We start from the raw sequence: 24,296 nt of genomic DNA on the forward strand, positions 1-24,296 counted from the left end.
AATTTCAGAGAAAGCACAAAATGGCTCAATTTCCAAAGACACAGTCCATTCTTATCCAAGCATCCAAGCTCACAACCTAACAAGGAAGCTTCTTTCATCAGCCTCTTGACCAATCCAGGTCCATCAGGCACTAAGAAAGATTTAAGGAAGCATTAGAAAACACAATAAGCAAAATAGTTCCCACAAACTGAAGTTAAGCTTCGATTAAGAAGTTTCAAAGTTTCAACTTTTTTCTTTTTTTTGGGCAACAGAGTCTCACTCTTTCCCCCAGGCTGTAGTGCAGTGGCGCAATCTCTGCCATCTCAGCTAACTGCAACCTCCGCCTCCTGGGTTCAAGTGATTCTCATGCCTCAGCCTCCAAGTAGCTGGGATTACAGGCGCCTGCCACCACGCTTGGCTAATTTTAGTATTTTTAATAGAGATGGGGTTTCGCCATGTTGGCCAGGCTGGTCTCAAACTCCTGACCTCAGGTGATCTGCCCGCCTCAGCCTCCCTCAGCTGGGATTACAGGTGTGAGCCACCGTGCCCAGCCAGTTTCAACTTTAAGATGACTTATAAGCATATTCTGCTTTTTAAAAGAAAAATCTAGAATTAGAACATTTCCAAAAGGAGAGGAAAGGAAAGTGCAAAAGAATGGAGGTGTCCATTGTAATATAACCCCAAAAGAGGCAATCTATTAACTTCTTACCTTAGCAACTTTGTGGTTTGCTGCAGTCTCATGAGATGTATTTTTTAAACCATCTTTGAGCTGTGTGATGAACAGATCATAACCCTCTGTACTAGAAATATCTACCTTTTCTAAACATGCTGATAAGAGCTGCTGTGCCTAAATAAAAAATAAAAAATAAAAAAATCACAGAAAATTCAACACAAGAACAACAAAAAATTAAATTCAGATCCTCTTTCAGATATTTTAATATGCAATGATTATGACAGGTACTATACTAAACTTACCTTTTAACAAATCTACTTAATTAAACAATAATTTAAAGGGCTGTTATAAAATTAAATGAGATAAAGCAATGTATTCAGTGTAGAAGTACTACATGGTAAAGTTTAAACACAAAGTAGTTACTGTAAACCAAATCAAGATAGAAAAATGGACAAGCTGAAACCATAAGCAAAAATAATACACAAAAAAATCTGAAGAGACAAACCTAAAGTCTTCCAATGAGCTTTAAATACTCAAGCTACATAAAGTCATAATAGAGGACACTAAGTCAGCAAGTAATATGAAAAAGCCCTTTGCATTGTTATCCACATATTCAATATGAACTACTGTAATGAAGATATATGCTAATATAAGGAAAAGAATATATCTACACTGAGCAAATCAAACCTAAGACTTTAGGGAAGACAGTGACAAACTAATCTGATGCAGTAAAGGAAGCCTGGAATGCTGGAAGATCTACAAACAATATTATCTGAACAACAGTTACAGCTGTGATTAAAGTACAAAGAGAAAAAAAACAGTAGATTTGACAGTAAACAAGGTGGAGGAAGGGATAGAAGCTAAACAGCATTTTACTGTAGTAGGGAAAACACTGACTTGAGAGTTAATAAGTGTTCAAGTACTTTATTGTAATTCTTTAATTGTTTGTTAAACCTAAACATAGTTTGATAGTGTTTTTTTGCTGCTGATTATATATCCTGATATCAGCTGGTTTACATTCCTTAAATTAGGAGGAAAAAATGTTCAATTTTTTCAAATGGTTTTTCAAAGTTTCTACTTGTTCAAATCAAGTAGAACTAATTAATTCTCTACCCAAAGATTTTAGACATGCCTCCAGACCCAAATACTCTGATGAGAAAAAGACACCTTCTCTGTTTTTGGAACTCAAACTTTCAGCAACATGCTTTCAATATTAACATATAATAGACTACTGTTACATGACACTAAATGTAAAATCTAAGTGAATATACTTTATTGGACATACTTTTTTGATAACTTTCATAACAAGTTAGCATGAACACAAATAATATCTCACTTTATTAGAGAACACAACATAATCTTTTACATTCTATTTAAGGTGATGCAAAATCCAGTAATTATGAAAAATGTACTTTCAAACTGCAGGATATGAAGCCACACAAAAAGAATTTAAGTTGGGCTAGACTTAAAAATTAAGTAAAGAAAATTTAACACTACAGAAAAGTATATATGGCTAAAACTTAAAACTCAAGTTATTGAAAGACATGATGCATAGCAAAAATTACTGGTTGTGTGGCTGGGTGCGGTGGCTCACGCCTATAATCCCAGCACTTTGGGAGGCTGAGGCGGGCAGATCAATTGAAGTCAGGAGCTCAAGACCAGTCTGGCCAACATGGTGAAACCCGTCTCTAGTAAAAATACAAAAATTAGCTGGGTGTGGTGGTGCATGCCTGTAATCCCAGCTACTAGGGAGGCTGAGGCAAGAGAATCACTTGAACCCGGGAGATGAAGGTTGCAGTGAGCCAAGTTCAAGCCACTGCACTCCAGCCTGGGTGACAGAGCAAGATTCTGACTCAAAGAAAAAAAAAAATTACTGCTGTTTTACCAGAGTCTATTCCTCTCTCATTTTAAAATATTAAAAAAAAGAAAGAAAGAACCACCTCTTTCCCAATCTCCCTCTCAGCTTGGTGTGGTCATGTGACTAAATTCTGTCTAATGGGGTAAATATGAGGCTATATGAGAGAGTATTTGAGTTGTGAAAGGCAGAAAGAGAACAAGAACAAATGAGTAGGAGAGGGGGCTGGGGGTTAAGGGACAGGGAAAGGGAAAGAGAGAAGAGAGAGATGCCAGCGTGCTCTCCTCTAGCCTCTTGCCCTCTCTTTCCCTGTGACTGGGAAATAATGACACCTAGAGCAGCTGTCTTAAACTCCCAAGCTAACCCAAGTGTTGAGGTTGGCAATGATGGCCATACACTTAGCCCTGGACTATTATTGGAAACAAGCTACCCTGTTTAAGCCATTGTTTTTTTGGGTCTCTGTTACAGCTGTTTAACCTGTGCTGATGCACCATTCACACCTAAAAACACCACTTCAACAAGAATTAATTATGCAGAGAAAAGGTGAGTATTAATATTTAAATGAAGTTGTGGTCAATAAGTAAATTCTGTTTTTACAGCAATACATATAATAACGTCCTTAAAGGATGACTTAATTTCATTTAACATCTAATATTAGATGTCTAAGATTACATTAAGTAGAGGACCACATTGATACTTATTTCAACTTACCTCTGTAACGGGTAATTCAAGCTGAACCACATCATCCTGCTTTGAAACTGGAGTTTGCAGAGCAGTGTCTAACAACAAGATTCCATTAAGATCCTTCCTACACCCTACTGCATAATCATCCACAAATATAACTTTATCCACAGCAGAAATATACTGACATTTCACCTGTCCACCTGGTTTAGCTGTTAAAAGAACAAAAATTCAACACTTAAGATTTTCAGGCCAATGGTCTATTAAAAATAAATGTTTAATAGTGACTAAACACAATATATTATCCTGAATTGGATCTTAAACTGGAAAAAACTTCTCTAAAGAACATTATTGGGCCAACTGGATTAAATTCAAATATGTACCATAAATTAGATAAAAGTATCAATGTGAAATTATTAAAATTTGACAACCAAATTGCTATTATAAAAGAACATCATTGTTCTGAGAAATAAACACAGCAACAGTATAGGGAAAATGAGCATGATATATGCAACCAACTCTCAAGTAGAATAAAATATGATGTGTATACACACACACACACACACACACACACACATATATAAGGGAATAATAAGCAAATGTAGTAAAATGTTTAAAACTAGTAGAGCTGGGTAAAGGGTATATAGGGAAGTTCTTTGTAACATTCTATTCTTGCAATTTTTCTGTAAGTGCAAAATGAAAGTGTTCAAAAACAAAACTTTTAAAAATGAACTACTGGATGTCATTTTTTGCAAAACTCAATAAGCATAAAGACAAGCATGGACAGTTATTAGATACAGTAGTGCCCCTCCTTATCTGCAGTTTCACTTTGTGCAGTTTCAGTTACCCAGTCAATAGAAGCCCAAAAACAGGTAAGTATGGTACAATAAGATATTTTCAATCAAAGGTCCAAAAGTAAGTACAGTACATAAGATATTCTGAGAGATCACATTCACATAACTCCTAATATATTGTAATTGTTCTATTTTATTATCAGCTGTTAATCTGTCACTACGCCTACATTTTAAATTAAACTTTATTACAGGTATGCATAAGAAAACCCAGCTAACCCTCGAACCATAGAAGTTTGAACAGCATGAGACCACTCATACATAAATTTTTTTCCAATTCATATATTGAAAAAAATTTCAGAGATTTGTGACAATTTAAAAAACATGTAGACAAAACACGTAGCCTAGAAATATCTAAAAAATTAAGAAAACAGTATGTCACTGATGCATAAAATATATGTAGATATTAGTATATTTGATCATTTACTGACATAAAATATACACAAATCTACTATAAAGTTAAAATTATCAAAACTTACGCACACAAATAGTATATGGCACCAGTCAAGAAAAATGTAAACAAATGTAAAAAAAACAGTATTAAATCATAACTAAATAAAATTAACTGTAGTATATATTATAAAACTGTGATAATTTTGTTCCTATTGCAGTGAGTTCAAGTGTTATGAGTACCACCATGTGACCCTAATCATATCCAGGTGAGCAGTTCATCTCTCAATTGTTAATTGGTAATCGCAGTAAAAAGTGATCTCTCCTGATTCTCATGTATTTTCCTTTTTTTTTTTGAGACGGAGTCTTGCTCTGTCCCCCAGGCTGGAGTGCAGTGGCATGATCTCGGCTCACTGCAAGCTCTGCCTCCCGGGTTCATGCCATTCTCCTGCCTCAGCCTCCCAAGTAGCTGGGATTACAGGTGCCTGCCACCTCACCCGGCTAATTTTTTTGTATTTTTAGCAAAGATGGGGTTTCACCGTATTAGCCAGGATGGTCTCGATCTCCTGACCTCGTGATCTGCCCGCCTGGGCCTCCCAAAGAGCTGGGATTACAGGCCTGAGCCACTGCGCCCGGCCATCTCATGTATTTTCATCGGGTTTAGTGCAATACCATAAACCCTGAATAACACTATGAAACCCATAAAAGGTAACACTAGTGATGCTCGAAGTGTTCCCAAAAGGCAGGGACAAGTCATATGATTACAAGAAAAAGCTGAATTGCAAAAAAAAAAAAAAAAAGAGAGAGAGAGAAAGAAAATACATTTACGGCACTATATTGCACTTATCAATATGGTAAATGTATGTCATCTGTTTACAAAATGAATCCTGTGCCTGAAATGGTACGCAACCACAGCTGGAGACCTCAGTCTATGGTACATATCAAGCAATTCGGCTTTTTCGGCCTGGCATGGTGGCTCATGCCTGTAATCTCAGCACTTCGGGAGGCCGAGGTGGGCGGATCACAAGGTCTGGAGTTTTTTGGGGGTTTTTTTTGTTTGTTTGTTTAGAGACAGGGTCTGGTTACGTTGCCCAGGGCAACGCCTGGGGCTCAAGCAATCCTCCTGAGTGGCTAGGACTACAGGAGCACACCACTGTGCCTGGCATGTCAACATACTTATTGGTAAAAGACTGAATACTTTCCCATACAGATCAGGAACAAGACAAGGATGTATGCTCTTACCATTCCTATTCAATACTATACTAAAAGATCTAGTCACTGCACTAAAAAATCAGGATATAAAAGGCAAACAAATCAAAAAGAAATAAAACTGTCCCTTTTTACAGAAATATGATTACCCGTGTAGATAAAAATCAATCATACTTTTCTATACTAGCACTGATTAATCTAAAACCAAAATTTATTTTTTAAAATACCAGTTTACAATAGCTCTAAAACATACTTAGACATACATATACACAAAAGGTGTATATGTATGCTGAAAAGTATAAAAGGCTGATTACACAAATCAAAAGCATGGTGGCTCACACCCATAATACAACACTTAGGGAGGCCTACACGGAAGGATCGCTTGAGCCAGGAGTTTGAGACCAGCCTGAGACAGACCCCGTATCTATCTTTATTTAAAAATTTAAAAAATTGCCGGGCGCGGTGGCTCACGCCTGTAATCCCAGCACTTTGGGAGGCCGAGGCGGGTGGATCACAAAGTCAGGAGATCGAGACCATCCTGGCTAACACAGTGAAACCCCGTCTCTACTAAAAATACAAAAAATTAGCCGGGCGTGGTGGCGGGCGCCTGTAGTCCCAGCTACTCGGGAGGCTGAGGCAGGAGAATGGTGTGAACCTGGGAGGCGGAGCTTGCAGTGAGCCAAGATCACGCCACTGCACTCCAGCCTGGGCAACAGAGCGAGACTCCGTCACAAAAAAAAAAAAAAAAAACTTAAAAAAATTTAGCCAGGCATAGTGGCACACACCTGTAGTTCTAGCTACTCGGACACTGAGGTGGGAGGATCACTTGAGCCCAGGAGTTCAAGGCTACAGTGAGCTATGATTGCACCATATAAATAAACTGACTGAAATGTATTTGAAAAGGCAGTACCACAAGAAAGTGTGGTACTGGCAAAGGACAGACATATAGCTCAATGGAACAAAATAGAGTCAAGAGATATGACTATATAAACGTGGTCATTGGATTTTTTTCAATTATGTAGTTTTTTTAATTGTGGTAAAATAAATATAAAATTTACCATTTTATCATTTAAGTGTACAGTTGAGTGGTATTGAGTATATTCATGCTGTTGTTTATCCATCAGGATAAAGGGAAACTCTGTACGCTTTAAACAGTAACTGACTGTTATCCCCTGTCCCCAAAGCCTGGCAACCACTTTGCTACTTTCTGTCTTCATGAATTTGACTGCTCTAAGTATCTCACATGAATGGAACGAATCATATAGTATTTTTCCTTTTGTGACTTATTTCCCTTAGCATAATGTCCTGAAGGTTCCTCCACATTAGAGCCTATGTCAGAATTTCCTTCCTTTTATCCATTCAACTATCAATGGACAGACACTTAGGTTGCTTCTGCCTTTTGGCTATTTCGAATAGTGCTGCTATGAACACTGGTGTACAAATATCTCCTTGATTCCCTGCTTTCAATTCTTTGAGGTACACACCCAGAAACAGAACAGCGATCATATGGTAATTCTATTTTTTCCTTAATTTTCTGAGGAAACTCCACCATCTCCCACAATGGCTGCACCATTTTATATTCCCACCAGCAGTGCACAAGAGTGCCAATTTCTCCACATCCTCACCAACACTTATTCTCCGTTGTTGTATTCTGTATATGGTGTTAAAGTCCAACTTTATACTTTTTGCATGTGAGTATCCAGTCTTCCCAGCATCATTTGTTGAAAAGATTGTCATTTCCCCCAATGAATGGTCTTGGCCTCCTTGCTGAAAATCATTTGACCATATATGCAATAGTTTATTTCTCGGCTCTATATTCCTTCAGTCTATATGTCCATCTTTATGCTGGTACTTTGCTATTTTGATTACTGTAGCTTCATACTAAATTTTGAAATCAAGTGTTAATCTTCCAACTCTGTTCTTTGCCAAGATTATGTTGAACTATTTAGGGTCCCTTGAGATTCTATATGAATTTTAGAACAGATTTTTTTTTTTTTTCTTGCAGAAATTGAAAAAAGTTACTGGGATTTTGATAGGAATTGCAATGAGTCTGCAAATTGCAATGAGTCTGCAAATTGTTTGGGGCAGTATAGATATGGTAACAATATAAAGATAGTATGAAGTTCTGGCAAGGATGCAGAACAACTGGAACTCTCATACATTTCTAAAGGAAATACAAATGGTACAGCCACACTGGTTTGACAGTTTCTTACAAAGTTAAACACACACTTACCAAATGGCCCTGTAATCCCACTTCTGTGTATTTACCCTGGAGACATAAAAGCTTATGTTCACACAAAAATCTATACTCAGAAGTTTATAGTCGCTCTATTTATAATCATCAAACATTGAAAACACCCAAATGTTTTTTTTTCTTTTTGTCTTTTTTTGAGACAAGGTCTCACTATGTCACTCAGGCTGGAATATAGTGGCGAAATCACTGCTCACCACAGCTTTGACCTCCAGGGCTCAGGTAATCCTCCCACCTTAGCCTCCCAAGTAGCTGTGACTACAGGCGCACACCATGATGTCTGGCTAATTTTTAGTATTTTTTGTAGATACAAAGTTTTGCCATGTTGCCCAACCTGGTCTCAAGTGATGTGCCCACCTCAGCCTCCCTAAGTGCTGGGATTACAGAATAAGCCACCACACCCAGCCCCAAACATATTTCAAAGAGTGACTGGCAAAACAAATAATGATGCATCAATACAATGGAATACTATTCAGTAATAAAAAAGGAATGAAATATTAATACATGCAAAAACTTGACAGAATCTCAAGGGCATCATGCTAAGTGCAAGCAGCTAGCATCAACAGGTTACATACTGAATGATTACATTTCAATAACAATGTAGAAAACACAAAACTCCATAGTATGGAGAACAGATCAGTGGTCCCAAAAGATTAGTGGTAAAGGGAAGATGTGACTACAAAGTGATACTACAGGGAATTTTTTCAGGTGTTGAAACTGGTCTGTATCCTGACTGTGATGGTGGGTTACATCAATCTATGCATGTGTGTACCTGTATGACAAGTACACAAAAAATAGGCAATTTTACTTTATATTCTATAAAAAATAAAAATTTTTAAATGATATTGTGAAAGAAAAAACACACTCAAGCGCAATGCCTTCACACCTGTAATCCCAGCACTTCAAGAGGCCAAGGCGGGCGGATCACTTGCAGTCAGGAGTTCGAGACCAGCCTGGCCAACCTGGTGAAACCCTGTCTCTACTAAAAATACAAAAGTAACTGGGCACGGTGGCAGGCACCTGTAATCCCAGCTACTCGAGAGGCTGAGGCAGAAGAATCACTGGAACCAGGGAGGTGGAGGTTGCAGTAAGCCGAGATCACGCCATTGCACTCTAGCCTGGGTGACGGAGTGAGACTCTGTCTCAAAAAACAAAAAACAAAAAAAAAAAAAGAATAAACACATACACATGGAGCAATAGCCTATTAACTATGCTATTAACTAAGGAGGGGGTAGTTCATAACACATCACTATCATCCAAATTCTATAAAAATATATTAAACAATAGAAGAGGCCAGGCATGGTAGCTCATGCCTGTAATCCCAGCACTTTGGGAGGCCGAGGCGGGCGGATTGCCTGAGCTCAGGAATTTGAGAGCAGCCTGGGTAACACAGTGAAACCCCTGTATTTTGTCTCTACTAAAATACAAAAAATTAGCCAGGCATGGCGGCATGAACCTGTAGTCCCAGCTGCTTGGAAGGCTGAGGCAGGAGACTCGCTTGAACCCGGAAGGCAGAGGTTGCAGTGAGCTGAGATTGCACCGCTGCACTCCAGCCTGGGCAACAGAGCAAGACTCTGTCTCCAAAAAAAAATAATAATAATAGAAGAAAGTAAAAAGAAATGTCAAAATGTTAACAATGCCCATCTCTAGGTAATGAAATTATACGTACTTACTTTTTCCTTAGTCTGTCTAACATCCTATAAGGTATGTCCCTTTTAAAATTGAAAATTTCCCTTTTTTTTTTTTTTTTTTTTTTTGAGACAGGGTCTCACTCTGTCGCCCAGGCTGGAGTGGTGCAATGGTGCAATCTCAACTCACTGCAACCTCTGCCTCCCAGGCTCAAGCAATCCTCCCGCCTCAGCCTCCCAAGTAGCTGAGACTACAGGTGTGTGACAGCACACCCGGCTAATTTCTGTATTTTTTGTAGAGACAGGGTTTTGCCATGTTGCCCAGGATGGCAAAATTGAAAATTTCAAAGGAAAGAAATTTTAATTAGTTACCAATTCTAATACTTTAAGAAATAATGTACAACCCTAAAAAGCTTGCAAAAATGTTACAAGAAATACATCATCTTTTCAAACTGACAATACACTGTAAAACTCCATTTCCACTGAGATCTCATCAGACTTCAACGTTATTTTAAAATAGCCTATTAAAAGGTACTATATGCAAAGATCATTCAAAGTCAATAAAGAAGATACAAGCCTGTATCAGAACATCTCCTGTAACCCAAAAATATATACACCTACTATGTACCCACAAGAATTTTTAAAATTTTTTAAAAAGAAGGTACAAAATTAATGTAAGGTTCTCACAAAGCTTTTGATATAATTAACCAAAAATGAAATTATTTAATAAGAGAAAAAATGTTAGTAACACTACAATATTAAAAGCCAAAATGAGTATTCCTATAAAGCAGAACTCACTGCAAAACAAGTTTGGGAAAGGTCAGTGACTGCACCACAAAGAAAGGGTAACACATGATAAAATACAACATAAAACACAATGCAGGGACAGTGTTGTTTCAGGCAAGAGAACCAACATCTACTTAAGCACAGAAGAGGTTCTCCAAAAGATACAAAATTACTGGAATTAAGAGTTCCAAGTTATGATTCTCTTCATTCACATTAACCAAAAGTGTCATCAGACCACTCTTACTTTGCTATAATCTTTAGTATCTGACATCATTTGTTTTGAAAATATAATCACCACGAAAAATTTATCATGGAGAGGGCTCAATCTCTAAAGACCTACTACTCCGTGTAAGATACTTGCTGTGGGGTTTCTTCATATACATTGTTCAATTTATCATAGTTATATCTCTCAACGTCTTGGGACACATAAGTTATATTATTCCTTTAGGATGCTGACCTGGCACACCCGTGCGTGCTGTGTGTGTGTGTGTGTATACATACACACACACACATATATACATACATATATACATATATACATACATATATATACATATACATATATATACACACACATACATACATATATTTTTTTTTTTTTAAGAGACAGGGTCTCACTATGTTGCCCAGGCTAACCTGGAACTCCTGGTCTCAAGCAATCTTCTCACCGCAGTCTCCCAAGCAGCTAGGACTACAGGTGTGCAACCTGGCTAAACTGGCTACAGTTAAGTAAAATTTGAAGACTAACTTCCCCAACTGATGTTGGGCAAGAGAACCCTTAACCGTCTGTAAATCAATGGCGCCGGGCGAGATGGCTCATGCCCGTAATCCCAGCACTTTGGGAAACTGAGGTGGGCGGATCACTTGAGGTCAAGAGTTCGAGACCAGCCTGGCCAATAAGGTGAAACCCTGTCTCTACCAAAAACACACAAATTAGTCGAGCGTGGTGGTGTGTGCCTGTAGTCCCAGCTACTCGGGAGGCTGAAGCAGAAGAATCGCTTGAACCCAGGAGGTGGACGGTGTAGTGAGCCGAGATCACACTACTGCACTCCAGCCTGAGCAACAGAGCCAGACTATGCCTCAAAAAAAAAAAAAAAATCAATTGCTACTGCTGCACAAAGGTGCCAATGTGAGAAGCAACTCAGCTACTAATCAATATAATAATCCTACAGTTTGGAACATGTGCCCTTGTGAATTTCTATTTAGAGCTCATATTTGAAATTACTGTTTTCTGTTTAATATAGATGCCAGATATCTCCTGAATGGTAGTCACACAGACATCTTCATCACTCCTTATAGAGCCTACATTTTAAGTCAGCCCAACTCGAATTCCATCCAAATATGAAAATCTATCTAGCTGTTTTTGTCTATTATATAACAGACAAACAGAAATGTCCGCTGGATATCTGCACTGATGCCATCTTGCATCATGCAGATCTTTACTCAAACACCACCTCAAAGAGGACTTCCCAAGACTACCTAAAAGCACAAATTTAATATACCATCATCCTCATATCAGCTGTAATTTTCCTTATGGCATTAATTACTATAGTATGTCAAGAGGTAATTAATGCCATAATGACACAGTGGCTCACACCTGTAATCCCAGCACTTTGGGAGGCCAAGGAGGGCAGGTCACTTGAGGTCAGGTGTTCCAGACCAGCCTGGCCAACATGGTGAAACCTTGTCTCTATTAAAAGTACTAAAATTAGCTGGGCATGGTGGTACACACCGGTAATCCCAGCTGCTAAGGAGGCTGATGAAAGAGAATCACTTGAACCCAGGAGGAAGACGTTGAAGTGAGCTGAGATTACACCACTGCACTCCAGCCTGGGAGACAGAGTGAGACTCCGTTTCAAAAGGGGACAGGGGCGGGAAGCTCTCATTTATCCCAGACACACTAAACAAACTTCTCTAAAGTCTAGGGAGTTAGAGAGTTTGAACTCCTGTTTTATTTATTTATTTATTTATTTATTTATTTATTTATTTGGTGTGGGGGACAGAGTCTCGCTATGTCACCTAGGCTGGAGTGCAATGGTGTGATTTCAGCTCACTGCAACCTCTGCCGCCTGGGTTCAAGCGATTCTTCTGCCTCAGCCTCCTGAGTAGCTGGGATTACAGGGGCACACCACCATGCCTGGCTAATTTTTTCTACGTTTAGTAGAGACAAGGTTTCACCATGTTGGCTAGGCTGGTCTCGAATTCCTGACCTTGAGATCCATCCACCTCGGCCTCCCAAAGTGCTGGGATTACAGGCATGAGCCACCATGCCCGGCCAGGGAGTTTGAACTCCTAAACCTAACTGCACATTAGAACCAGCTGGCACACTTCTGAGAAGAAGAAGAAAAAAAAAACAGTATGCCTGGGCTGCACTCCAGGCCACTTAAGTCAGAATACTGGGGCCCAAGCGAGGTATTTTCTTAAAAGTTCCCCTGATGATTCTAAATGAACAAAGGTTGAGAACCACTGCCCTGTGCCATCTCCCAGTCTTCTGTCTCTCCTACTTCATAAATCAAAGTAAAAGTACATAAACAAATTATGAAGATTTAAATTCCTGGTGCCCACAATAAATCTTGAAGAAGACATTCCCATCTTCCCCACTCAAAAATTCATTTCCTCTAAAAAGTAAACATAGTATTTACCTCCTCTAAGATGCATCCCTGATTTAACATACTCAAACCTGATGATAATTACTTTTTGGGGGAAGGTGGGGGCAGCAGGGAGACAGTCTCACTCTTCTCGCCCAGACTGGAGTGCAGTGCTGTGATCTAGACTGACTGCAACCTCTATCTCCTGGGTTCCAGCGATTCTCCTGCCTCAGCCTCCCGAGTAGCTGGAATTACAAGTGTACACCACCACACCCGGCTAATTTTTGTATTTTTAGTAGAGACGGGGTTTCACCAAGTTGGCCAGGCTGGTCTCAAACTCCTGAACTGATCTGCCTGTTCTGGCCCCACAAGTGCTGGGATTACACGCGACAGCCATCATGCTCAGCCTAATAATTACTTTTTTTAACAGTGCTGTCCCAGCCACAGACTGTTTTGTTGTTTTTCGTTTTTTTGGTTTTTTTTGAGATGGTGTTTCACTGTTGTTGCCCTGGCCGGATTGCAATGGTGCAGTCTCGGCTCAGTGCGACCTCTGCCTCCCAGGTTCAAGTGATTCTCCTGCCTCAGCCTCCCGAATAGCTAGGATTACAGGCATGCACCATCACACCCAGCCAATTTTGTATTTTTAGTAGAGACAGGGTTTCACCATGTTGGTCAGGCTGGTCTCAAACTCCGTACCTCAGGTGACCCACCCACCTTGGTCTCCCAAAGTGCTGGGATTACAGGCATGAGCCACCATGCCAGGCCACAGACTGTTTTATAAAGCAATTACTGTATTCTTTTTATTTGTATCTCTATTATCTCCTGTCTGTATTTCCTTCTTTTTGCAGTTTGTATCTCTATATGATATTCTCTTCTACACCCAAGTTTATCTTAACTTTTTTGTATCCCTTACATTTGAAGTGCTACAGTTCTACAGTTTGCAAAAAATTTCTATGTTTAGAAAGGTATTAAAAGCCCCTTTCTCCCCTAGGCTGGAGTGCAGTGGCACAATCACAGCTCACTGCTGCCTGAAGTGCTGGACTCAAGTGATACTCCTGCTTCAGCCTCCCAAGTGGCTGGGCCTACAGGCATGCACCACCACACCCAGCTAATTTTTTTTTTTTTTTTGTAGAGACGGGGTCTCACTATGTTGCCCAGGCTGGTCTCAAACTCCTGGCCTCAGACAATCCTCCCACCTAAGCCTCCCAAAGTGCTGGGATTACAGGCCATTAGCCCATTTTAAAGTTGGTATCTCAGAGAAGTATCTTGCCAAAGGCACCCTTTTCATGAAGCCATCAGCAATACAACACACATATCAGAGAGGTAACTCCTGCTTGCGTCCCCACTGTTCTTACATACTATATTACAGAAATCTATTATTTTTTTAAGTTCTATATATACTTACAGCCAACATTCCTAAGGACAGACTACTAAATGTTTAACAATGTAAGCATAGTTACAACTAGAGATTTTCAGTTTAAAAATAATATCATACATCCACATTTACCTCTGCTCCCTCCCAAGATCCCACTGAAAAGACAGTAAAGGAATAAAGAAGGTATTGAACAAATCCAAAAAGACAAAAAGAACAAGTGAAGAGAAAATAGCAACAAAATTTTTGAAGTTGGAGGGCAAATGGAAAAGCATTAACTAATCTGTTTCCTCTCCTCCCCAAAAATCTTAAAAGCTAAGCCAGCAGGGAAAGAAAGCCCAAAACATTCACGTTGTATTCTTTCTCAAATACATAGGTAAAAGAGGTCTAATAATTAAAATTGCTGGCTGGGCATGGTGGCTCATGCCTGTAATCCCAGCACTTTGGGAGACCGAGGCAGGTGGATCACCTGTGGTCAGGAGTCCAAGTCCAGCCTGACCCCATCTCTAGTAAAAAGACAAAAATTACCTGGGCATGGTGGCACGCGCCTGTAATCCCAGCTACTTGGGAGGCTGAGGCAGGAGAATCGCTTGAACCCAGGAGGCAGAGGTTACAGTGAGCCAAGATCACATCACTGCACTCCAGCCTGGGCAACAGAGCAAGAATTCATCTCAAAAAATAAATTAAATTAAATTAAAATAAAAAATAAAATAAATAAATAAAACTGCTTAAAAGCAGTTGTTTTTTACAATATTTTCTCAATTAATTAATACTGCAACCAAGCTCCAATCATAATAGGGCCCTAATTTTTTTACCTTAAACTGGGAGTTCTTGTACTTTAAAATATGGGAATCATGGCCAAGGTGGTTCAAATTAACCTTGTTATCTACATAAGGCAGACAAACACTTGTTGAACTGAACTACATAATTTAAGACAACAAAACAAAAAGTAGGGCCGGGCACGGTGGCTCACACTTGTAATCCCAGCACTTTGGGAGGCCGAGGCGAGTGGATCACAAGGTCAGGAGTTCGAGACCAGCCTGGCCAACATTGTGAAACCCTGTCTCTACTAAAAATAGAAAAAATTAGCTGGGCGCGCAGGCGCACACTTGTAATCCCAACTATTCGGGAGGCTGAGGCAGGAGAATCGCTTGAACCCAAGAGGCGGAGGTTGCAGTGAGCTGAGATCACGCCATTGCACCCCAGCCTGGGCGACAGGGCGACCTCTCCAAAAAAAAAAAAAAAAAAAAAGTAACATTTATTGACTGCTTATGGTGAGTCAAGCAGTATTCTGTATGTATCAGTTTATTTAATCTTTACAATAATCCAGTGAGTTAAGTACTAATTACGAAGCACAGAGAGAGGTTAAGCAGTTTGCATAAGGTCACACCTGGAACTTAAATGGTCTGGCTCCAGAGCCAATATTCTATTCTTTCTTAATATCACTAAAGTCAGTCACCAGAAACAGAGCCAAAGTACATATTCATAGCCCAAAAAGAGATTCTGCTAAATTAAGTTTTTATAAAAACTCAAATGCATTCATAAGACATCTTCTAGGGCTATTGAGATCCGAATTCTATGTCATGTTTATCTCTCAAAGAATAGTTGAGAGTAGGAATGCCGCATGTACCGAAGTTAGCCAGGAATTAGAACTGTTTTGAATCATTTACAGTTTCCATCACTGGGAGATTGCATATTTTAGCCAAAAAAAAATTATTTCTTGAGGACTATGCAGGCACCATGACCTCTCAGAGCAGGCAGCTCTGGGCCTGAAGTTTGATCAAGAAGCTCTTACATCAGGAAAGAAAAAAAAAACACCCGATCTAAACCTCACTGAAGCTACAGTAAAGTACAAACATATTCCTCTTATTTATGACCACTATACAAATTTCTCAAATCAAAGTCATTATCTGTATTACTGAGGGACTGACTCTAAAAACCCAGTGGAAAAAAAAAGTCACTATCTATACAGGAAAAGAAAAAAGATACAAAGAAATGTAAAACTGGAGTGTTTGTCTAAGAACACTGAGCAGGGCTGGGCACGGTGGCTCAACGCGTGCAATCCCAGCACTTTGGGAGGCCAGGGCGGGCGGATCACGAGGTCAGGAATTCGAGACCAGCCTGACCAACATGGTGAAACCCCATCTCTACTAAAAACAGAAAAAAAATTAGCCAGGCATGGTGGCGCACACCTGTAATCCCAGCTACTCAGGAGGCTGAGGCAGGAGAATCGCTTGAACCCGGGAGGCAGAGACTGCGCCATTGCACTCCAGCCTAGGCAACAGAGCAAGACTCCATCTCAATATGTAAATAAATAAAATAAAATAAAATAAAATAAAAACACTGAGCAGGTTTTTTCTTCTTCACTGCAACACAGATCTGGAATTCACTTCGGAAACTGAAGAGACATGACTTTCTCCTACCCATATACTGCCATATCCATTGATTAATACCTGCACACATATACCTTCACTTACATATGTATATATACTACATAAACAAATCTGTATACACACAGAACTAGTAATACAACTATCTTAACTTCATTCTGACATTTAGCCACACCAATACAATAAAAGATATTTATCCAAACACAGATTACTGTATATTTGTTACAAACATTTATATTTCCATCTACATCTGCCTATCCTCTACGTATAAACATTTAGTGAACATTTTTTAAAGTAATCACGAGGAGTGTGGCAATATTGACCAAGCAGCCAAGAGACTCAAAGGAATCAGCATTTGCTGAGCATCCCCTATTTTACATTTGTCATGCACTGTTAGGCACTTTTAACATGTTTGACCACTTAGTCTTCCCCACCATCCTATTAAACATTAATCTTAATTTACAGATGAGGAAGCTGAGGTTCAGGAGGTTTAAGTAGTGAGTTCATAAAAGAACTAAAATTCAAAATTCAGGACTACCTAACATAAAGCGCATGCTCTCTCCACATAATCTCAAAAAAGCTTATAAAAAAGACAAACAGTATAAAATGTACTACACTGGGGAGGGGCATTATTTCAGGAAGTAAGAGAAATCATCACCCCCAGTAATTAAGTAAGAGAACACCTTAACAATATCTTACTCTTACAAAAAAGCAAAATCTAGATGGGTTCTGCAGGATGGTGGAAAGTGGTAAATCACAAAAAAACCTTAGGAAGTTCAAAGTTCAGTTTAAGTCCAAAAACTGAATATAAAAAAAGCTTTAAGTAAAAAAGAAAAAAAAAGCAAGGCTTTGTTGTTTTTGTTTGTTTGTTTGTTTGAGACAGAGTCTTGCTCTGTTGCCCAGGCTGGCACAATCACAACTCACTGAAGCCTCAACCTCCCAGGTTCAAGCAATCCTCCCACCTCAGCCTCCGGAGTATCTGGGACTACAGGTGTGCACCACCATGCCCAGCTAATTTTTTTATTTTTTTCTAGAGACAAGGTCTCACTATGTTGCCTAGGCTGGTCTCCAACTACTGGGCTCAAGCGATCCTCCTGCCTCAGCCTCCCAAGGTGCTGGGACCCCAGGCATGAGCCACAGCACCAGGCCAAAAGCAAGGTATTTACAGGGAATTAAAGTAGATAAGACAAACATTTTTGGGGCACTTGTCTGGTAAGTACACTGCTGCAAACACTTTACATGCATAATCACTTAATTCTCACAATTAGTACAATTATCCTCATTTTGCAAATAAGGAAACTGGAACAGAAATATTAAATAATTTAGTCAAGGTGTTTAAAAATTTAGACAGGTGTTTAAAAATTAAAATAATTCTGTGTAATGGGATGAATTTAAAAAAAAAAATTTTTTTAAGACACTGGGATCTTAACCCAAGCTATCTGTGTCCAGAACCAAGCTCCTTTCTAACTATTATGCTAAATTTCGTGAACAAATGATAGCTAGGGTGAAGGACATATCTAGTAATATGAACAGTATGGTCAAGTGGTGTGTAGCTTTTTTATTTTTAAAACCCAAAGTCAGGCCGGGTGCGGTGGCTCATGCCTGTAATCCCAGCACTTTGGGAGGCCAAGGCAGGCAGATCATGAGGTCAAGAGATCGAGACCATCCTGGCTAACATGGTAAAACCCCATCTCTACTAAAAATACAAAAAAAAATTAGCCGGGTCTGGTGGGGGGTGCCTGTAGTCCCAGCTAGTTGAGAGGCTGAGGCAGGAAAATGGTGTGAACCTGGGAGGCGGAGCTTGCAGTGAGCCGAGATCGCGCCACTGCACTCCAGCCTGGGCGACAGAGCGAGACTCTTCTCGAAAAAAAAAAAACCAAAGTCAGCAAATAAACATATAAAAAGAGACAAATACGCATATGAAAAGATGCTCAACATCATGTCATTAGGAAATTACAATTTTAAAAAAGGAGATACCACTACACAACTACTAAAATGGCCAAAATATAAAACCCCCAAATGCTGGTGAGGAAGTAGAACATTCACTGCTGATGAGAATACAAAATGGTACACAGCCACTAAGAGTCTGTCAGTTTCTTACAAAAGTAAACATACTCTCACATGCAACCCAGCAATTGAGCTCCTTAGTATTTACCCAAATGATTTGAAAACTTATGTCTACACAAAAACCTGCACACAAATGTTTACAGCAGGTTTATTCATAATTGCCAAAACATGGAAGCCAGCAAGATGTCCTCCGGTATGTGAATGGATAAACTGTGCTACATCCAGACAATGGAATATTATTTAGCACTAAAAAGGAATGAGCTATCAAGCCATGAAAAGACAAGAAAGAACTATAAATGCATATAGATAAAGAAGGCAATTTGAAAAGTCTACAAACGGTATAAATACAACTATGACATTCTGAATAAGGCAAAACTATGAAGACAGTAAAAAGATCAGTGGTTGCCAGCAGGGAGAGGGGAGGGAACAGTTGGGGGGAAAAGGAAGGGAAGGATGAATAGGCAGAGCAGGAGATTTTTAGGGTAGTGAAACTATTCTTTATGATAGTACAATGGTGGATACATGTCACTATACATTGTCCAAACCCACAGCCTGTACAACACCAAGAGTAAATCCTAATGTAAACTATGGACTTTGAGAGATGATGATTGTTAGTGCTAAGATCACGGATGGTAACATACCACTCTGGTGCAGAATACTGATGGGTGGGAGGCTGTGTGAGCACGGAGATAGAGGGTATATGGGAACTGTCTGTACTTTCTGCTCAATTTTGTTGTTAACCTAAAACTGCTCTAAAAAAAGAAACGTATATTTAAACAAAAAAAAAGTCAAGGAATGTGTTTATTTAGCAATTAGCATATAAGGAAGTACTAATATTGTTATATATGCATCCAATCAAAAATACTCGAGTTTATACTGTATATATTAGGGCTGGGCGCGGTGGCCCAAACCTGTAATCCCAACACTTTGGGAGGGCAAGGTGGGCAGATCACTTGAGGTCAGGAGTTCGAGACCAGCCTGGCCAACATGGTGAAACCCTGTCTCTACTAAAAATAAAAAATAAAAATAAAAAACATTAGCCAGGTCTGGTGGTGTGTACCTGTAATCCCAGCTATTCGGGAAGGTGAGGCAGGAGGATTGCCTGAGCCCAGGAGGCAGAGGCTACAGTGAGCCGAGATCGCATCACTGCACTCCAGCCTGGGCCACAGAGTGACACTCTGTCAAAGAAACAATAATAATAAATAAATATATACATACACACACACTGTATACTAGGCATCCTGGGGAAGGGATATATAAACAAATAAACAAAGTACCTCCCCACAAGGAGCTTGAAATACGAGACAGACCTCATATATTTACAAAAAGCTAAATAAAATGGAATTTAAACTTAAATAGTTCAAGATAGTTGAAAAAATACCACAAAATACTAAGCTGCCAGATTACTAAAATGGACACTAATAGGACCATATGTGCTTAGGGCTTCAGTCATTTCTGGCTAAAGGGATCAGGAAGTTAAGATACGCTCTAGGTCTTGAAAATGACTAAGACTTAGCTAAATGACTGGAGCGAATTGGTGCATTCCAAGAAAGAACAAAACTACTGAAGTTACGAAAAAGAATTAAATGGACCATTTCACAAAACTTATAAATAAGGAGACAAGACTAGAGAGACTAGTAAAAGCCAGATCGTGCAGCTCAGAGCTTCAAAAATCTTCACTCTTAAATACTGACAGGGAGCAAATACTTACCCAGCCTGTGTATATACTGATAGCTCTTAATCCAGTTAAACTGTATTTATAAACATTTTATATCAGATACAGATAATATAAAGACATATACTAGTAGTCATAGTTAAAAATTCACTGTCTTTGCCACTCAATACATATACATACAAGTCCTGTTCCCATCCTTCAACTGCAAATCTACAGGCAACCCATAACCCTATAAACTGAACCCCAGGCGTCCATAAGACCTATTACTGTATCACCTAGTCTTTATCCCCTCAGACACAGATGTCTTTCCTCTGTGGTAGAAAAGAAAGTGGCCCATTGCCCATAAACGGGAAAGAGGGATTATGTTAGGACCATGATCGCTACTGGCATCTTCTCTCTACTCTATTTATAGGGCTGTCAACCTCTATTAATCATTAAAAGCAAACTTACTAAATACCTGCAGATTCTAAGTAAAACATAAAATGCAGCATTCCCTCCTCAATCATCTGAACTGGGGCAAATAGGACCCTATACAACCTCTGATAATTATTATTAATAACAAACTTCTGGCCAGGTGGGGCAGCTCATGCCTGTAATACCAGCACTTTGGGAGGCTGAGGTGGGAGGATCATTTGAGGCCGGAAGTTCAAGACCAGCCTGGGCAACACAGCAAAACCCCATCTCTACAAATACGAATAAATTTTACAAATAATAATAAATTTCACTTCTCATATATGAAAATGTTTCAGAACGCATCCATTGTTAACTTCCAAATTTGTTCTGTAATCCTTCATTCCGTTCACTATAAACCCTTCTACATATTTTAATTCACATACTCAATCTTCATGCATGGGGACCTGCAATTGTATCCAATCCCAAACTCTTCTAATCAACAAATGCCCCAACAAAACCTGTTATCCCAAATCAACGCTACGTTTTACTTATCTACCTACACCTTCATGTTTATACATCTAAAACCCTCCTCTTTAGTAATCTACCACTAAAGTGAATATTGTCTTTCCTTCCATGTACAGGCACATAAATATATGTCCAATTTCCCCAACCAACAAATCCTGACACACATTATTATTCTCAAACATGGCCTCCAGACATAAAAAGCACCCCATAAAATTCCTCTTTCTATCCAAAACACTTGAATACTTTTGTTAATGACTTTCTTTAGAAATCCTAGTACATATGATACCACTTATTCCAAGTTAAAAATCACAAAAATACTACATCCTCAAGATAGAAACATATACTAAAAAGTGTAGACATGTATGAAAAGGATAAAATCAAATTAAAGATAACGTTTATGAAGAGGGAGGATTGGAGAAATGCAGTCCAGGAGAGATTCAGCTGAGATTTTAATCCTATTTGTAAAGTTTTATTTCTTAACCTGAGTTGGGGATGCATGGTGTTCACTGTAATTACTCTTCATACCTTTTCATACTTGAAATACTTTTAAATGACTTTTAAAAAGAAAGACATCCAATTACCAATGAGCATCTCCCTCTTACACACAGTGACAAGCCATTATGTCCAAGTTGCAGTAACTGTTCACTGCTACATCTGGGCCACCCCATCATTCACCTAAGCCAAGAAAAGAAAAAATTACAAACCTACCTCCCAAAACTTTCTCTTAGATATGTTCCAGGTTTATATCCTGAAACTATACATAATCCAATTCTTTCACAACTCTCACATCAACAATAATTAACATGTCTAATTTCACGTTTGCATCCCTAAATTGCCATTTACTCTTACAAATGCCTTATTACTCACATAGTAAACTTTTCCTTGTTTGTCTACGTTAAAATACAAGTGAATTGGTTGACCACATAACTACTTCCACTTGGCTAAACGCAGACAGTTGTATACATTACATCTCTATGCAGGAGTCCAATTCACTCATATACTAACTTTTCAATCTTAACCTACGACGTCCAAATTAAGCCACCCATCATTTAACCACAAATGAAATGTCATCTCCGCCAAATCTAACTCAGCCAGGGCCATTCCAAAACCACTCCAGTCCGTCCACTGAGCATACACCTCACGCATCTAAAAGTCCCGTCCCTGGACCAAGGTTTACGCCACCCAGAAGTGCTCTCCTCCAATGGTGAGACTCAGACACACCTTCAAATCCTAATTTTCGGCTCGCTGTGGGAAAACAAGTAGAGACAGCCTGAAGTTACAAACCCAAAGGAATCTATTTCATACACCACAGGTCCTGACTTTCTCGTCACTGGGGCGTAGAAGTTGGAAGCCCCGAGCAAGGGGACCAGGTCTAGTCGTCTTCGGCGTCCGCAGAGTCCTACAGTCTTCGACCAAGCAGTTCAGGCAGCTGGCCCGCCTACTTCCCTCCCCACCCCACCCCCACCCCCACCCCCACGCTGGGCGCACAGCCCGCGGTCTGTCCCCGTACCTGCGGGACCTGAGAACAGCAGACTGCCGGCTCCTCTCCCACAAGGGAGGGCTTGGGTGCCGGCTCAGACGCTCCCCGCCCCTCGCCTCCGGCCACCAGCCTCTCCGCCCGGGGTCAACCCTTCCAGCCTTCCGCTCTCATCTAACCGGACGCAGGACCGACAGCCTCTCCAGGGCCTACCCGGGCCTCGCTTCCTCCGGTGCCAAGCTCCGAGGTCTCCTCACCTCTCGCGGAGGACCAAGCCAGACCGGACGCTCCAGGCCCGAAAAGCAACTCCCCTCCCACCACTCCCTGACTCGCCGGTCTTTCCTCCCAGCTGCAGCCGCTGAAAAAGCCAAGTCCTAAGGTCCCCCTCCATCAGCTTCCGGGCCTCCCTTCACGGCTGGGCCCGAACCCCCAGCCCTGCCCTCTCGCCACCTCGCTTCCCCGAGTCGCGAGGCCGAGCCCCGGGGCTGGACGGCTTCTTTCCCCGGCTTCGCGCCCGCCCGGCGTGCGGAAGACTCACCACTGAGCGCGGAGGCCTGCAGTGTGGCCCCCGAGGTGCCGTCGATGACTTTGATGGTCCCGCGGCTAGTGACGGCCAGGATGGCGTTGAGCGCAGGGTGGTAGGACAGGCTGTGCAGCCCGTCGGCGTCGCAGTGCATGCAGCCGTCCCGCAGCACCAGCCACTCTGAGACCCCGGCCGCCCCCGCCCCCGCCGCCGAGGAGCAGCCGGGGCCCGAGGCCGCCGCAGCCGCAGCCGCCATCTTCCGGCCTGCGCTCAGCACAATCACACTGGGAAGCGGCTCAGTGACAGTCCCGGGAGGTGCAGCACCACCGCCAGTCACCATCCGGGGCCAGGGGGCAAGCCGAGCGCGCTAGCCGGAAGTGAAGTCAGGCGCCCGCACGCACGCGGAACGTCGATCGCCCGGCCGGAGGGGCCAAACTCGGAGGGAGGCTGACGGGGGAGGGGGGAAGCGGGGAGGGAGGCGGGGCCCGGGGCGCGGGCTGGAGGCCGGCGGGTGGAGCATGCGCGGGAGGGCTCGCGCGTGCCACGCGCCGCGGGGCTGGCCAGCTCCGCGTCCGCAGCGTCCCAGTTTCTTCCTGTGAGCCTGGGGAGTGGCGGCTGCCGAGTCCGCCCCGCTCCTCGCGGGGGCAGGGGGAGGGGTTGGCCTCCGTGCATTTCCGCTAGGTGGGGACCCCCGCCCTTGCGACCTGTCCGGTACGCCCGGAGGCCTTTTGCAGCGGTTCCAGCTGCGCCCTGACCGTTCCCGGTACGCGCGGTGCAGCTCTTCGGCCGTGGCCGGAAGCGGACCTCTGGGTCTCGGTCACGGCTCTGGTGTGAGAATAAACAGTCTGAGAAGCCTCTCGTTTGGATCGGAGGGAACCGAACGACCTTCCCAAACCTGTACCTTTTACCATGCCTGCCCTCCCCATTCCCAAGGCTTTCTGTTGAACAAAAGTACCAGATACGAGGTGCTGGAAGCGCATAGT

At 41.3% G+C, this 24,296-nt stretch overlaps 1 protein-coding gene across 27 annotated transcripts in view; it reads right to left on the reverse strand.

Moving 5' to 3' along the window:
* BIRC6 (baculoviral IAP repeat containing 6) overlaps window positions 1-23,933 on the reverse strand; it is a 259,698-nt gene extending 235,765 nt beyond the window's left edge. For 16 of the 27 annotated variants that reach the window (XM_055377701.2, XM_055377692.2, XM_055377699.2 and 13 more), the window contains exons 1-3: window positions 23,329-23,777; window positions 3,219-3,400; window positions 689-826 (exon numbers count right to left, since the gene is read on the reverse strand). In XM_055377701.2, the coding sequence (XP_055233676.2) occupies window positions 689-826; window positions 3,219-3,400; window positions 23,329-23,653 (645 nt within the window). In that variant the 5' untranslated portion in view covers window positions 23,654-23,777. Of the gene's footprint in view, window positions 1-688; window positions 827-3,218; window positions 3,401-23,328 lie in introns of all 27 variants that reach the window. The other 11 variants (XM_055377706.2, XM_055377705.2, XM_055377704.2 and 8 more) reach the window with 4 other exon arrangements.
* Window positions 23,934-24,296: the final 363 nt, after the last annotated feature.

The sequence above is a fragment of the Gorilla gorilla genome, chromosome 12, assembly GCF_029281585.2.
Source record: "Gorilla gorilla gorilla isolate KB3781 chromosome 12, NHGRI_mGorGor1-v2.1_pri, whole genome shotgun sequence".
NCBI classification, from domain to species: domain Eukaryota; kingdom Metazoa; phylum Chordata; class Mammalia; order Primates; family Hominidae; genus Gorilla; species Gorilla gorilla.